The following is a 14,833-nucleotide window of genomic DNA, read 5'->3' on the forward strand; positions in this document are numbered from 1 at the left end:
TTGAATTTTAATAGGAAAAATAAAACATTTAGTTCTCTGATGTCTGTGCATGGAAAAGCAATGTACAGTGGTTCTTAATATCTTTCACAGAATGTGACTTCCTACTTTTAAAGTGTCATAACTCAACGTGTGTGTGCAGCCATGAATCAAGATACGTGCTTTTATTGTCTAAGTAATTACTCTTCACTTAGAATTCAGCTGTTCATTTTGTTTCTCTTAGCCTGAAAACACTTACAAAAGTTTATCTTAAATTTCAACCATGGAAGGGCAAGGCAATGTGAAGATTCTAGTAATCACATTCTTATATGGGGGAGAAAGAAGGGAAAATTTGGGTATTTGAAAACCAAATCACTGTGCCATTGCAGATAAATTTTGTGTGACTTGAGTTTTTTCCATTGTGCTACTACTTCTGAATATATGCTTTTCCTAGGCCATGTAAATTTGATAATTTTAACCATGCTTGAATTTTAAAATATTTTTTCTAGTCTCTTGGGTTTTTTTTATGGAGCACTATTACTTGCTTCCTCTTTTCATTTAACCTGTATTGGTAAGAGGAAATGAAAGTGCTGTACCAATAGAACTGTTGTTTTGAAACTGTGTTGCTGTAACTCTGATCTTCTGAAATTCTGTGACTTAGTACTATTTGGTTCCAGAGTTGTTTTTTAATACTTGGATAAGGAAAGCAGTCCCAAATGCACTGGTGATGCATTTACCTTATATAACATTGGGCTGAAAAATACTGTGGTGCAGTCTTGTGTATATATCTCCATAATTTATTTATTTTTTGAAGTACTAACTACAAAATTGATTTTATTTGGTAAACTACTAACAGGGAGATAAAATACAGCTGTTTCTCCTCCTCTCCCCTTGATGCATATAGTTATACATCATCAGTCTTACACTGTTTTATTACATGGCTAGCTGGACTCTTTGTAGCTATTACATAATCACAGATCTGCTTGTGAATATCTGTTTCACTACAGTTTTTGCATTTGCCACATCCTCACTTGTGTTAACATAGAGGTTGCATATGTTAATAGCAATTTAGAGAGAAGAAATTATTAGCAGTGAGAGGTAGATTGTGAGGATCATAGGAAACTTAGGATGGCCATTTTCATGCTTTGTTAAGTTTTGAGAAGAGAATATGGAAGTGCTTGCTGAGATACTCTACTTCTCTTCTATGTACTTGCAACAAAAGTAGCTGGTTTAGTGCTGTGGACAAACATAATATTCCATGAGGGCCAGTGTGTGTTTTTTATTTTTTTTTCTTAAAGGGCAAAATGATACGTCTCTGAGTAGAGCTGCATTATTTTTTAAAATAGTTTCTTAAGAAACCTGAGCAGTCTACTTAAGAAGTATATTACTGCATAGCTTGGAGGTTGCATACTTAACTAGGCTGCTGTAAGTTGAGAGGGGTTTGTCATTAACTATTTAATCCACCTGAGCCTAATCAGCTGAAATGCACATGTTTCTGTGACATCTTGATTAAATTAACAGACCCCACCAGAGGCAGCCCCACCTCTTCTGGTGTTATTTTGGGCTGTGTGAAGGAACTCTCACAGGAAGGCACAGCCTGTGTTGCCAGGGGCTGGTGGCAGTAGTAGCAGAATTTGGAGCAGGTGTCATTCATGAAGTTCATGCTGTTAGTAAAAACTTATACATGACTAGTTTTTTAGTGGTGATGAAGTAATGGGGTTTTTTTTTTATTCTTTTTGACTGTTATACTTCAGCGTTATATTAAATGTTTCTATTAATTAAAGTTCTTTGTACAATACAGGAAGCAAGAACAAGGAAAATTTGAATCTCTTTGTACAGTTCTCTTTGGCCTCAGAGAATATCTCCCAGTGTTGTTCTTGTTGAGAGACTATCTTGAAGAACTTCCAAAAACTGTTTGTGATTGTATTGGGGTTAATGCTTCTCTCTTATGTTTTGGAGTTTTTTTCCTTTGATTTGGCAAAAAGGAAAAAGAAGTTGGTACCTTTCCATGTGGTTTCCTTTGCTTCCTTGTGAGTTTTTAAAAATTTGTAGGTTTGAGGATTTTCTTCTTTTTCTCATTGCAAAGATACCACTGAAATGTTGCAAGTGATGTGTGTATTTCTGAAATACCTTTTTGAGATTTTTCCTTAGCTATGCAGTCTTTGTAGAGATTTCCACAATAAGAGGGTGAAGAGAGGGAGTTGTAAAAACTGTAATTTACTCTTTTGCCTAAGAATAACATAAATGAGATGCTGCAAGTTAGATAGCAAAAGATAGTCCAACTGAAATAGTTATTTTGCAGTGCCCAAGTCCTCCTGCCCCATGTTGTGCTGCTTTGGGAATGAAACATAAGCTATCATTATCAGTATTTCTCAAAAACCAGAGGAGATGTTGGTGCTCATATATTGGACTTCAGGATATCATCCTTTGTTCCTTAGCTTAGGCAAGTTCTGGATGAGAAACTTCTTATAACTTTTTTCTTTTTTTTTTTTTTTCCTACAGGTTGATCTCTATGTTTGCTTATTTTGTGGTAGAGGAAATAATGAGGATAAGCTGCTGCTGTGTGATGGATGTGATGACAGCTATCACACTTTCTGCTTGATTCCTCCTCTTCCTGATGTGCCCAAGGGTGACTGGAGGTGTCCAAAGTGTGTTGCTGAGGTACAGTTCAAGAACTACTAAACCTTTGTATGTGTACCTGGAAAGATCAGAAGAGGAGCAGTTCAGCAATCCATCCATGTAGAGTGCTTTGTTTGTTTTGGAATATTGTCAGCATGAGCCTTGAATTTTGGTTGGTGAACCAACCTTTATTATATGGCCATGTGTCAACTAGAAATTTGACCTTGGTATATTAAGAGCTGAAACTCAATTTGATAATGTGGTGGGAAATTAGGGGTGAGAACTAGGGTTATAATGGATACTTCCACATAATGATGACACATTTTGTAAACTGTGAAGTAAATAAAGTATGAAACTTAGGCATAACAGGGAGCTTTGATTATTGGAAAGACATTATAGCATTCTTCAGAATGGCCTGTAGCAGAAACTGAAAGAACTAATTTAAAATTTTGTTGTAGCTATTTTAAATTTGGTTTAGACTAAAAAAGGAACTGCTCAGGCTCTGAAAGTGGAAGCTAGTTGGGTAATTTCATTACCCAAAAAAGAAGAGCTACTCAGTTCTAAGAGATGATTGATCAACAGATAGCAAGAATCACTTGACTGGCTTGATATTTGTCTTAAAGAAACAAATTTTGCAAGCTCAGAAAGTTGGTGGATGTATGATTCAGAGGAAGAAGCTGTTTGTAACTGTAATTGAGACTGGCTTTCACTCTTCAGGATGTGTTGTTTCCTAAAGTAGCAGTTGTGCACACATGTTTATATGCCCATTTCCCCCTGTGCCTTTCCACTATGTTGGGTCCTGCTGATTTCTTTATTGTGGTGTTTGGAGAGTGGAGCAGCCACAGGAGATGGATCAGCTCACTGCTCTAACCTTTCACTGAGAGATGAGGTTGTCAGATGATCTCAGGCAAATGCTGCTGAAGAAGAGGTGGAAGTTCATAGCTACAGGCAAGGGAAGAGATGAAACTTCCTCTTTGGGCTGCTGCTCAGAGAGAGGATTAACCTACTTTATTTTCTCTTAAGGAAGAGCAATAAAGAAGTATTAGCAAGCTGCAGCAATCTAATACAGAGTTAGTTTAGAGACCATAGTAGTAAATAGGGTAGCTGCAACAGTTCAAGAATATGGGATCTCAAGAAATTTCATTATTGCTAGTAAAAACAGGGATAGGTTATTACCAAAGGAGAAAAAAAATGCAGGCAGGGTCAAACCCAGAAAAGATAAAGTGCCAAGTAATTTTTTACTAGCAAGTGGTACAGAAAACACTTGAAAAATTTTGAAAATGCATTGAAATTAAGAGAAGGAGAAAACACATGGCTCTAATATGTACTGGAGAGTAAACAAGTAACAGCAGAAATATGTTTGAAGTATTCACTAGCACTTTTTGCCTCAGTTTGTACTTTAGATGTTAATTGTGCACAGATGCTTGATTTAATTTTACAGCAGGATACTGGAACAGAAGCTGGGAAGAATAGGATAAGGGCTCTTTATATGTATTTAGGTCAACACTGTTTGACAGTGTTCACAGATGTTGTAGATTTTCTGTCACAGGCTCCATTTAAGAGCCACTTTGATACATGTTGGGAATAGTCTAAGGATAGTTCCTCTTGAAAAAAAGAGAAACTACAGATGAATTCCTTCCCAGTTCTGTTTCTTTGACTGAATAGCTGACTGTCATGTAGTTTTACATCATCTTTGTGTTTGAGTATGTCTTGTATTTACAAACATGGTGTCAGTTCCAAAGGAGCTGAGAAGAACACATTAGAAATGAGTGGGTAGAGGAGCTGAAATGCCCACCAGTATTTTTTTTGCTTTTTCAGGATGAATGGGGATAGAAGAGTGAAATACTTGGAGATTTTCTGTCAGATGGGCCCTATCTGCTGTTGGCTATGTGGCCCTGTTCTAATTTCCTGTTTTCTCTTCCCTACATGTTTTCACAGTGTTAATCTGTTGGTGATTTGCTGACTTGATAAGACTGAAACACCTGGGGGGGTTGTTCCTGTGCAGTTATTCTGCAGCTGCTTGAATCCAGCTTGTCTACAGAAATGTCCTGTGGCTGCCCAAGCATCTTGTGCACAGCCTTGCTCTGTGGCTGGCAGCAGCAGCTGCTGAAATGCAGCTTTGGACAGGAAAGCAGAAGTGTGGAGCACTGGGGTTGCAGTGTTAGATTAGCTTCTGTGCCGTTAATTCTGGTCTGTTTCCGTTGTGGTACCACTGGAAAAGTCTCAAAACTGTAGCTTATTGTGCTGGGTAAGGACTCAGATGGACACTAGAGCTTCTTGCTAAAAATGTAACTGTGTCAGAGTCTGCTGCAGGGAACAATATTTCTATGTTCTCTCTCCTAGGAATGCAACAAACCCCGAGAGGCCTTTGGGTTTGAACAAGCTGTCAGGGAATATACTCTCCAGAGCTTTGGTGAAATGGCTGATAACTTCAAGTCTGATTATTTCAACATGCCTGTCCACGTGAGTTTCAGCTTTTGTTGGGATTCCTTGTAAGGGAAAAAGAGAAGATGCTTCAGTTGGATCCTGGATTTTTGCTAAGACATCTTAGCCTTGTTTAAAGAGGCACCATAAGCTTCAGACATACAAACAAATTATTTAGCTTGCTGGCATCTGGTGTCATTTCAGCTTCATTTCACTCTTTCCCTTCAATGGTCAGACAGCTTTATTGCTTGTTAGAGTTCACTGTATTGGGCATACTCTAGTTAGAGTTCTTGCCCTTTTTGATAAACTGAACTAAGTGTCTTGCTCTTGTTTGGCATAGGGGCTCTTCTCCTGCCCTTCCTATGCCTTTTGTCTTGGTTTAGTTTGTCCAGAGGATAAATCTTTGTTTTCCTTCTTCTTGCAGTATTTTCTTGTAGACAAGTCAATAGACTGAATCTGTCTGATAGTCACAGTGGTTTTGGGCTTTTTGTTTGTTTTTTTGTTCTCTATCACAGCAGCATTTTTCAAACTGTAATTTCTGCTTTGGCACAGTTCCATTGTCCTGTAGACTGCATGCAGCACCAAGCACCAAGGTCTTCCTCCCCTCATGGTTCATTGGTAACTTATGGACATGCTTCCTAAAGCCTCTACCTTTTAAGGACTCCATTTTATGAGACAAGTTTGGGGCATGGAATAAAGCTTATTTTAAGAATAAGCTTCATAAATAAATACTTATAAGTAAGAGTAATGATGAGTTATATGAAGATCAATCTCCTGAACACAATTTTAGATCTGATTTTCCTTACTGATGTTTAGACATCCTGGTCATTATCCTCTGAAATAGTTGGGAATTTTCTTGCTGGTTTTTGTTCTATTTGCTGCTTGATTTCTCTTGGCTGTGTGCTCTTCCCCCTGTGTTTTGCTGTACTTCTGGTGATTTCATGTCTTCTCATAATGTGGTATCCTATTTCTTAAGCATTCCAGCCACTATGAAGGAACACTGACCAAACTGTGACTTTCAAGAGAAGGAAGGGAGAGGGAGAGTGACATTGGTATATGAGAATTCATGGGGAGTTAATACTGATTTATTGCTTGAATGTAGTTTTTATTATCTGCACATATATAACCTCTCTTCTGCTTTCAGATGGTTCCCACTGAGCTGGTAGAAAAAGAATTCTGGCGATTAGTGAGCAGCATAGAAGAAGATGTTATTGTGGAATATGGGGCTGATATCTCATCCAAGGACTTTGGGAGTGGCTTCCCAGTGAAGGATGGCCGACGAAAGCTGATGCCAGAGGAGGAGGTGAGGAGCAGGATATGCAAACTGGCCCCATTCTTTGCTCTGCATAAGATTTCACATTATGAATTTAGGTCAGAAATCAGTGTGGACTTTTTTCATGAAAAAATTGTTGCAGGCTTTTGTACTTAACATTCCTTTTGAGCAGGGCATTAATCTTATATTTGAGGTTCTTTTAGAGATCTGGTTGCTGGTAACCAAGGTCTGTTTCATGGTTCAAGTCATACCTGTTTTCTGTCACTTAATCTTAGCAGGCAAAGATGTGCAAGTTGTTGCAGTTGAAGTCTGAGGAGAGTCTTCATTAATTTTCTTGTTCCAAACCTTTTTATTATAGAGTTAGCTACAGGAATGTGATTCTTTCCTCCTTAGGAGGTTCTTAATGGGTGAAACAAACCTATTTGGTTTAGCTTATTTCTCTGTGCATACTAGAAGAATGTATATGTAGGTACTGCATTCAATTATAAAAAATTCTATAAAGAACTGGAGAGTACATTATCTATTTTGCCTCTTACCTTACTGTAGCAAAGCAAATTTTTTTGCTGCTTGCATGCTTAAATTCAGATAGTTTACCATGATTACCCTGCCCCAAATCAATTTATGCTGCTCCCTGGAAAAGGTAATCCTGTTCACTATTGTATTCCACCTATTCCTGCGTCTTCTTGTGTGTGCCTTTGACTATGCCATAACTGTGTAGCTGCTTAGTGAGTCAGCACTGCTTGTTTATCTCTTTGTATGAAGATAGTCACTTAAAAATTCTTAACAAGATGATTTAAGTCTTCTAATTCACTGCAAGTATCAGAGCAAAGAAAACAGCAGCAATGTCTGGCTGAGTTGAAGGCCTGGCCATTCCTTTCAGCAGCTAAGGGATATATCTAAAATTCCAATCAATCTGTGCTTACAGCTTTTTAAAGGTAGAAAGTAGGTTAATGCTAGAGCACAGTAGTGGGCTTTTAAGGCTGTCTGGATTATAATTTTTGAACAAATTGTGTGTGTTTGAAAGTGAAGGTGAGAGTGCTTAACAGGTGATGCTGTCCTCTCAATAATGAGTGTGTAGGAATTTCTCCCCTTGAGAAAACTTCCTGAAGTAATCTATACAGTAGATCAACATAAAGTGCAGCATAGTAAAATGCATGTTTAAGAAGCTGAAATAATAACATGAAATTCACTGTTGTTTACATTTAAAGTTGTTATATATTACTGAAGACTTCCATCTTTAGTTCTTCTGCTGATGTTGCTGGTATTTTGTTCCTCCTTGTGATGGGGAAGAAATCAAAACCTAGCTAGAAACTTTGATCCAAAGAAGATGGCCCATGTTGAAATACTAGAACTGGTATTAAAATCTTAGTGTGATTATTTGATGGTACTTAAGGAATTGTTTCTGGTTTTGATGTTTCATTGTTGCAGGAAATATCCCATTATCTACATGGAAATAGATTGGCTGATGTTTTCATTTGTACTTTCATTTCCTGGGATTGGTGTCCTTATGTTCCTCTGATTTGTTCAAATTTTCTCCTTTTGGCAGGATTATGCTCTCTCTGGTTGGAACCTGAACAACATGCCCATTCTGGAGCAGTCAGTCCTTGCTCACATCAATGCAGACATCTCTGGCATGAAGGTGCCCTGGCTGTATGTAGGGATGTGCTTCTCTTCCTTTTGCTGGCATATTGAAGACCACTGGAGCTATTCCATCAACTATCTGCATTGGTATGGGCTGTCCTTTGTGCATCTACCTCACACTGCCCTGTTTGCTTTAGGGAGTTTGTAGTTCTAACTGAGGATATTAGCATGTGTAAAGCTAAATTTGTGGAGTGTGCTTAGCTGTGGCTGATTGGAAGTGAATACAGATGATTTTTAAAGCATTGTAGTGGGTTCAAGGCCAAGCATTCAATTAAGGCAAACCCAAGACAAGCATATTAGCACTTTTCATTTACTGACAAAATATTCTTTTGTGGCCAGCATTCCAGTGCCACCCACAAAACTGTGCTTTACAGGATCCTATATTTTTTAAGAAAATTCTTTTGTTTAGAGCTGAGTTAAGAGTAATTTTCTTTGCAGGGGAGTTGCTGTCTTGGCCTGTCGGTGTGTGCCGAGTGCTGCCAGCAGAGGGCAGTGTAGCCCGCCGAGCCGCGGGAATGCTGCTCCCGGCTCTGCCTCTGCGATTAATAATAATAATAATAATAATAATGGTAGTCCCTAGGGCTGTGCCCCTCGTCACATGTTTCACCAGACTCCTTCCTGCTTGTACTGAATAAAATAGATTTTCAAAATAATTCTCAGTGCTCCAGGTGCTAGGTCATGACAGCTCGTTTTGGTTAAGAAAAGACTGGAATAGCGCTTGACTAATTATTTGTTTAGTTTTGGTCCTGTTCATCTTTTTAATTAATCCATGTTATTTGGCCTATTTCATTTTAATAGGCCAGTAGGTCACAGGTTTTTACTAATTAGTTGTGAATATTTGGGAGGTTGCATGTGTTTTACTCCACTGGCTGATATACTGTTCTGTTGGCTTTAGGAATATGACTACTCCAAGCCTAAGTGAATGGAGGAGTATGCTCTTTCTTAGACTGTAGCTGTGACAGCCAAGGTTTTGTTTAATAAACTAATTCCTTCCTTCTGAAGGAAAATAATTGACCATTTTATCCCTTTGGAGCATGCTAGTGATACAGTTATCTTCCATGGTAGGCTTGCCAAGGCAAATCTACTGCCAGGTATGTTGAGACTTGTGTTGGAGTGTAACTGATTTTTCAGATTAGACTAGTACATCCTCAAGAAGATTTTGGTGATTAAAGACATTTTTAATCTAGGTGTGAAGTGGCTCTTGAGGACAGTGCTGCTGGTTGTGAGGTGTGCTTTACAGCTGAGTGGCACCATCAGTTGCCTCTCACTTGTGTTCATTCCTGTGCTTGTGTTTTGGTAGGGGAGAGCCCAAGACATGGTATGGTGTGCCCTCTCATGCAGCAGAGCAGCTGGAAGATGTGATGAAGGAATTGGCTCCTGAGCTGTTTGAATCCCAGCCTGATCTCCTGCATCAGCTGGTCACTATTATGAACCCCAACGTGCTGATGGAACATGGTGTACCAGTGAGTAGCACATGAGCATTTTTTACATCTGTGTGCTTTTTTTCATTCTCTACCAGATTTGTATAACAATGGTTTGGCATAACTCTTAAATTTTTATGGTGGGCATTTGCATATTCATTACTTACAGGGTGTTTTTTAAAGCTGTTTTTGAGACTCTTTCCTAGACTAACCAGGAAATTTAAATTATCTCGTAACAAAAGTGAGTGTGCCAAGCTCCCTACATAAAATACCTTCCAGAACAAACATATGCTGTGCATTTCACTTAATTTTTAATAAAAAAAATCCCTTCCCTTGTGTAACAGCAAGTTTGTCTGAAATGTCTTTAAAAGCTTTTGACAGTAGAATACTTGTCTTATGTTCATTAGAAATCTCAGCATTACAAAATGTTTTTCTGACCAAACAATTGACTGCAGACCTCTAAGCAGCAGTCACTGTCATTTGCTTTTGTCTTTGGATAAATTGCTTCCCTGGCAAATACCCCAGCCAAGCAAACCATAAAATTTTTTCCAGAAGTTTTTGCACTTTCTGGTACAAAGGATTAAATGATGATAGAGAAACATCCCTTTTGGGATTCATAAAGACAGATTTCAACTGTTGGCTTATATATTCAGCTGTTCTTGAAAAAGGCTGTTGATTGAGTATTCATGTTAAGAAGGCTGAAACAATCCTTACCACTGTTAGGATAGTTGTGTTGCCTGTGGTGATCTATGAGTACAGAAAGTGGTGTTCAAACATCTTGTACTTTTGTGTCTTAAGCTGTTTCATGTTACATATTTTTTTCTTTACTTTATCCTCCCTTTTTTAGGTTTTCAGGACCAATCAGTGTGCTGGCGAGTTTGTTGTGACCTTTCCTCGTGCCTATCACTCTGGATTTAACCAGGGATATAATTTTGCTGAAGCAGTGAACTTCTGCACTGCTGACTGGGTCTGTTCTTTTGTGTATATTTGCTATGTGACCTCTGCAAGTGATGTGTTACTAACTTGAATGGTGAAGTTATACAGTTTATTTCATGTTTATAGTTCTTGGGATAGTGGTTAGAAACTGAGGGAAGTGTCCATTATACAAAGTAATTTTGGTGAACAGGTAATTTTAGGCAACTTCAAACTGAAACTTTGGGCACATATTCTTCCTTTTAAATTGGTTAACCAAAAACTGGCATCTCACAATACTTTTAGATAATATTTCTGTGATGCCACTTTCTGGATTTGATATATGTCCATGTCCTATCTTGAGTACTGTTGTCTTTTTTTATGTTGGAGATAGGCTTACAACAGTCCTTGCTCCTCCTTTTTGCCAGCTCATTGTGCCTTTTAATCATATTACTGCTGTTCTAATAGCTGTGCACATCAGTGCACACCTCATGTAAATTGCTCAGGAAATTGTCAAAGGAGTGTTGTATTACTATCCAGGGTTTACAGCTAGAAGTTATGATCTCCTCTATAGTTTATCTCTAGCTTAGTTTTTTTTAAACTACAAATGGAGATTTTAGAGATACTTTGGAGATTTTTATCATTAATCAGAAAAATTGTCTGCAGGACTGGCAGTGTGTTAAGGCTCTTTCCTCCAGCCCTCATGGTGTAATATGTATGTAGTCTCTGTGAAAAACTGCTTAACTTGCACCAACCACATGATATTTCCTTTATTTCTGTAAAATGTAACCTAAAATGTGTGGCAAATTAATTTAGCATCTTTTTGCTTTGAAAGGCACAAAATGAGTGATACCAGTTTTGGTTAGCTCTAGCAATCTCATGTTAAATTCTGTGTCCAAGCACAGTAGTATCCAGAGTGGAATGTATTCACCTTAGCATAGACCAGATGACTTCTCTTTGGTGCCAGTTTCTTGCCACTGCAAGTAAAAAGAGCTCAGGACAACTCCTGAACTTTTGTCTCTAAGTGAATAAGGTTATGGGAGGTTCCTCATCCCAGCATTGATACACTCTTTGTCCTCCTCTGTGACAGGATTTAAGGTTGTCACAATTTTCTCTGTCCCATCCAATACAGCTCTTAGTGTCAGTCTTTCCCCAGTTGTTGTCCAAGGAAGGAAAATGGGAGCTGAGATATTAATTTTCCCCCTTGGTTTCTGTAGCTCCCCATTGGGCGTCAGTGTGTGAGTCACTACCGAAGGCTGGGACGTCACTGTGTCTTCTCCCACGAAGAGCTGATCTTCAAGATGGCTGCAGATCCAGAGTGCTTGGATGTTGGGCTGGCTGCCATGGTCTGCAAGGAGATGACTCTGCTGATAGAGGAGGAGACACGGCTGAGGGAGTCTGTTGTACAGATGGTGAGTATTAAGAAACAACCCTTTGCTTGCAAGAGAACTTTTGCTTCTCTCTCCCCCTGCTTGCATTAGAATTTTTGAGCAAGTGGCTATTTCTTTTTGTCAGGGAGTGTTGATGTCTGAGGAAGAGGTGTTTGAACTGGTTCCAGATGATGAACGTCAGTGCACAGCTTGCAGAACCACGTGCTTCTTGTCAGCTCTGACGTGTTCCTGTAATCCTGAGCGCCTGGTGTGCTTATACCATCCCTCTGATTTATGTCCCTGTCCCATGCAGAAGAAGTGTCTAAGGTACACAGGATTTTTTTTTCTCTCTACTTCCATATCTAATAGTTTACTGTAGCCCAGTGGCCAAATGCATTTGGTCACGCTTTTTTCCTCCTTTATTTAGGGAATGTTTTTATCTTCTTTGCTTCTTGGCTCCTAGGCAGACAGATATTGTACATGTTCTGTTTTTCTGGCCTTGTTGTAGGTGGAAAAACTCAATATTATCAATATCCTGACTTTGACATGGGCATTAATACTTCTGTCTTTTTTTTCCATACCTTCAGGTACCGCTATCCACTAGAAGACCTTCCCTCTTTGTTGTATGGAGTGAAAGTTAGAGCGCAGTCTTACGACACTTGGGTCAGTAGAGTTACAGAGGCTCTGTCTGCCAATCTCAACCACAAGAAAGGTCAGACTTCTGTCATTCCTAATAGGATGTCCTGAAACTCCTACATGTGTTCTGTGCTCTCATTTAATGAGAGAAATACTGTCTTTTATGTATTGGAAAAAAGAAACGACCTAATACGAGAGTGTTGTAATGCAGATTAGCATTGTGCATTTCAAATTGAACTGCCCTTTTGGAGCCTCGATTAAAGGCCATTGAAGCAATCTAAAATCTCTTTTTGTTTTGCATGCAAATTACTTTTGTGCTGTTATTGCAGATGTGATTGAGCTGAGAGTAATGCTGGAGGATGCTGAGGACAGGAAATACCCAGAAAACGATCTTTTCCGCAGGCTCCGAGATGCTGTGAAAGAAGCAGAGACCTGTGCTTCAGTAGCACAGCTGCTTCTGAGCAAAAAGCAAAAACACAGGTAGGACAGGCAGTTTGTGTTCATATTTAACACCTGGAGATGGATCACATTTACAGGAAGGATAAGGTTGTTGTAAAAGCAAATTAAAAGCAAGTGCTCAAACGGAGCAATTTGACAGGGGTTAATGCAGCAATAAACTCATAGTCAAAGGTAGCAGAAGAAAATCTGTGCTTTACCTATCTCATTATGAATAAATCCAAAAAATGTATAGTGTGTAGCTGTGAAGTTCTGTCCAGTATTCATTTCTAGGTCTTTGCCTTCTCCTGGAAGTTGCAAGCTTCCACAGGCAGGGATGATTGTACCTTTTTGTGCAGCATCTCATGCTGTGGCAGTCTGTGGCTGGACTAGGTCTAAAATGCCAGTGTGACATTGCTGAGTGTCTCTGCTCTCAGCTGTGTGCCCTGGAGCCCTCTACCCCGTTTGCCCACACTCACAGGGATTTTTGGGGGCACAGCAGGTCTGCTGCAGCCACTGGTGCTCCTGACTATCTGTTGGAGCAAGTCAAAGCCTGCAGGATATTTTTTTCCCTCTGAGGTTTAGCTAGTATGTAATTACATTTTATCATTAATATAAATTTTCCATTTACAGTTTTATGTAGGTCCATAGTGTAAGATAGAACTTGTTTCCTTTACTATTTCTGTAGTATTAAAATGTAGATTCATTAGCAGGGAACAGCCCTTCAGTTTTGGAAGTCTGTTGTACTTGGGGAGTTGTGCCTGCCTGTGGTGTGTACCAAGATTTTAATTTGTGCAGTGTGTCACTTTGAAGTGTTTTACTCCATTCAGTGGGCTTGTTGCACTTGCTTTGAGTAATATTTAATGGAAATGTCTTTGCAGAACCTGTCCCACTGAATATCAGTCCTCTGTTGCAAGGTCATTTTCAGCAGTTTTCCAGCTACAAGAGAGAAAGCACCAAAAAAAATGAGACCTGTGTTCAGAGCTTATTGCTGTTACATATCTCAGACTTCTTGTCAGTGCCTGGCACAGCAGTCAACTTCCTGAGCTGCCTAAAGCAGACTTTCTGAGGCTATATTCTTCTATTTGTAACAAACTCAGTTTGATACTCACCTAGACAACTGTACCACTGAAAGGCAGGGTAAATGAACCTCAAGGGGCTTAGGGGAATTGTATTAAATTTTATTTTCAGGATTTTGCAGTTCTTGTTCAGTTTGAGTTATGTTTTTTCTTTTTGAGTTCTTAGGTGATGAAATGTTTTTCGTAACTCCTCAGTAATCTTGATAGATAATTTCTGTTGCTGTGAGTAAATCCAAGGATTATAATCTGATCTCTCACCTCATATTTAATTATGCCTGTTTGTATAGCAGAGTGAGCCAAGACAGTGGAAGGACAAGGACCAAGCTGACTATGGAGGAGCTTAAAGCATTTGTGCAGCAGCTGTTCAGCTTGCCATGTGTTATCAGCCAGGCCCGACAAGTAAAGGTGAGATTGCCTCTGCTCCTCTGATAATGTTGTGCTTTTGCTTTGTTCTGGTTTTGTGCTACTGTGTTGTTTTAAACAGATAATTTTACCTGGTGTAGAGGATGAAAAGAGGATGTAAAACATCTGTGCACTTTTTCAGGGTGCCTGGTGCAACAGGCATTGTCAGATGTAATGGTGCAGCTAAATGTAGATGAAAGATTCCCTTCCCCTGTCATTGTCCAGGCAGCCCAGTTCTAAATCTCTGAACCACTTACTCCTATTCCATCATCATTAATGCTCTCTGTAGAGGCAAAGTTTCTGGCTAAATCCTACCCTTTATACATTTTTATAGAAACCTCTGAGGGTTATAATGATGTGTTTTTTCAGGGCAGCAGGGAAGCAGTGCCACATTGTCAGTTATTCCATAAATGCATCTCAGCCTTGCTTTCCAGGCTGCAGCCTTCTTAATCTGTATGCATAGCCTACATTTCCTGCCTTTCATATATATCTTTGCACCTGTCTGTGAATGAATCTAGACTAATAAGTAATCCAGATCATACTGATTCCCCTGGCTGCTATTACCATTTATCATTCTGGCACTCTGCATCATAGCAAGTGTTTTCAGCAGCAGCCTTAATTTGTCTCTGTGTCACTGGTGATGAA

General features: G+C 39.2%; 1 protein-coding gene across 1 annotated transcript in view; it reads left to right on the top strand.

The window, feature by feature from the left end:
• KDM5A (lysine demethylase 5A) overlaps positions 1-14,833 on the top strand; it is a gene marked incomplete at its 5' end in the record, with an annotated part of 41,185 nt that overhangs the window by 12,743 nt on the left and 13,609 nt on the right. The window contains 11 exons of the mRNA XM_079303093.1: positions 2,479-2,637; positions 4,939-5,058; positions 6,164-6,322; positions 7,839-8,020; positions 9,234-9,396; positions 10,202-10,321; positions 11,484-11,678; positions 11,782-11,963; positions 12,224-12,348; positions 12,602-12,752; positions 14,074-14,191. Of these exons, the coding sequence (XP_079159219.1) occupies positions 2,479-2,637; positions 4,939-5,058; positions 6,164-6,322; positions 7,839-8,020; positions 9,234-9,396; positions 10,202-10,321; positions 11,484-11,678; positions 11,782-11,963; positions 12,224-12,348; positions 12,602-12,752; positions 14,074-14,191 (1,674 nt within the window). The remainder of the gene's footprint in view (positions 1-2,478; positions 2,638-4,938; positions 5,059-6,163; positions 6,323-7,838; positions 8,021-9,233; positions 9,397-10,201; positions 10,322-11,483; positions 11,679-11,781; positions 11,964-12,223; positions 12,349-12,601; positions 12,753-14,073; positions 14,192-14,833) is intronic.

This window comes from Erithacus rubecula (assembly GCF_903797595.1).
Source record: "Erithacus rubecula genome assembly, chromosome: 4".
In the NCBI taxonomy this organism is placed as follows: domain Eukaryota; kingdom Metazoa; phylum Chordata; class Aves; order Passeriformes; family Muscicapidae; genus Erithacus; species Erithacus rubecula.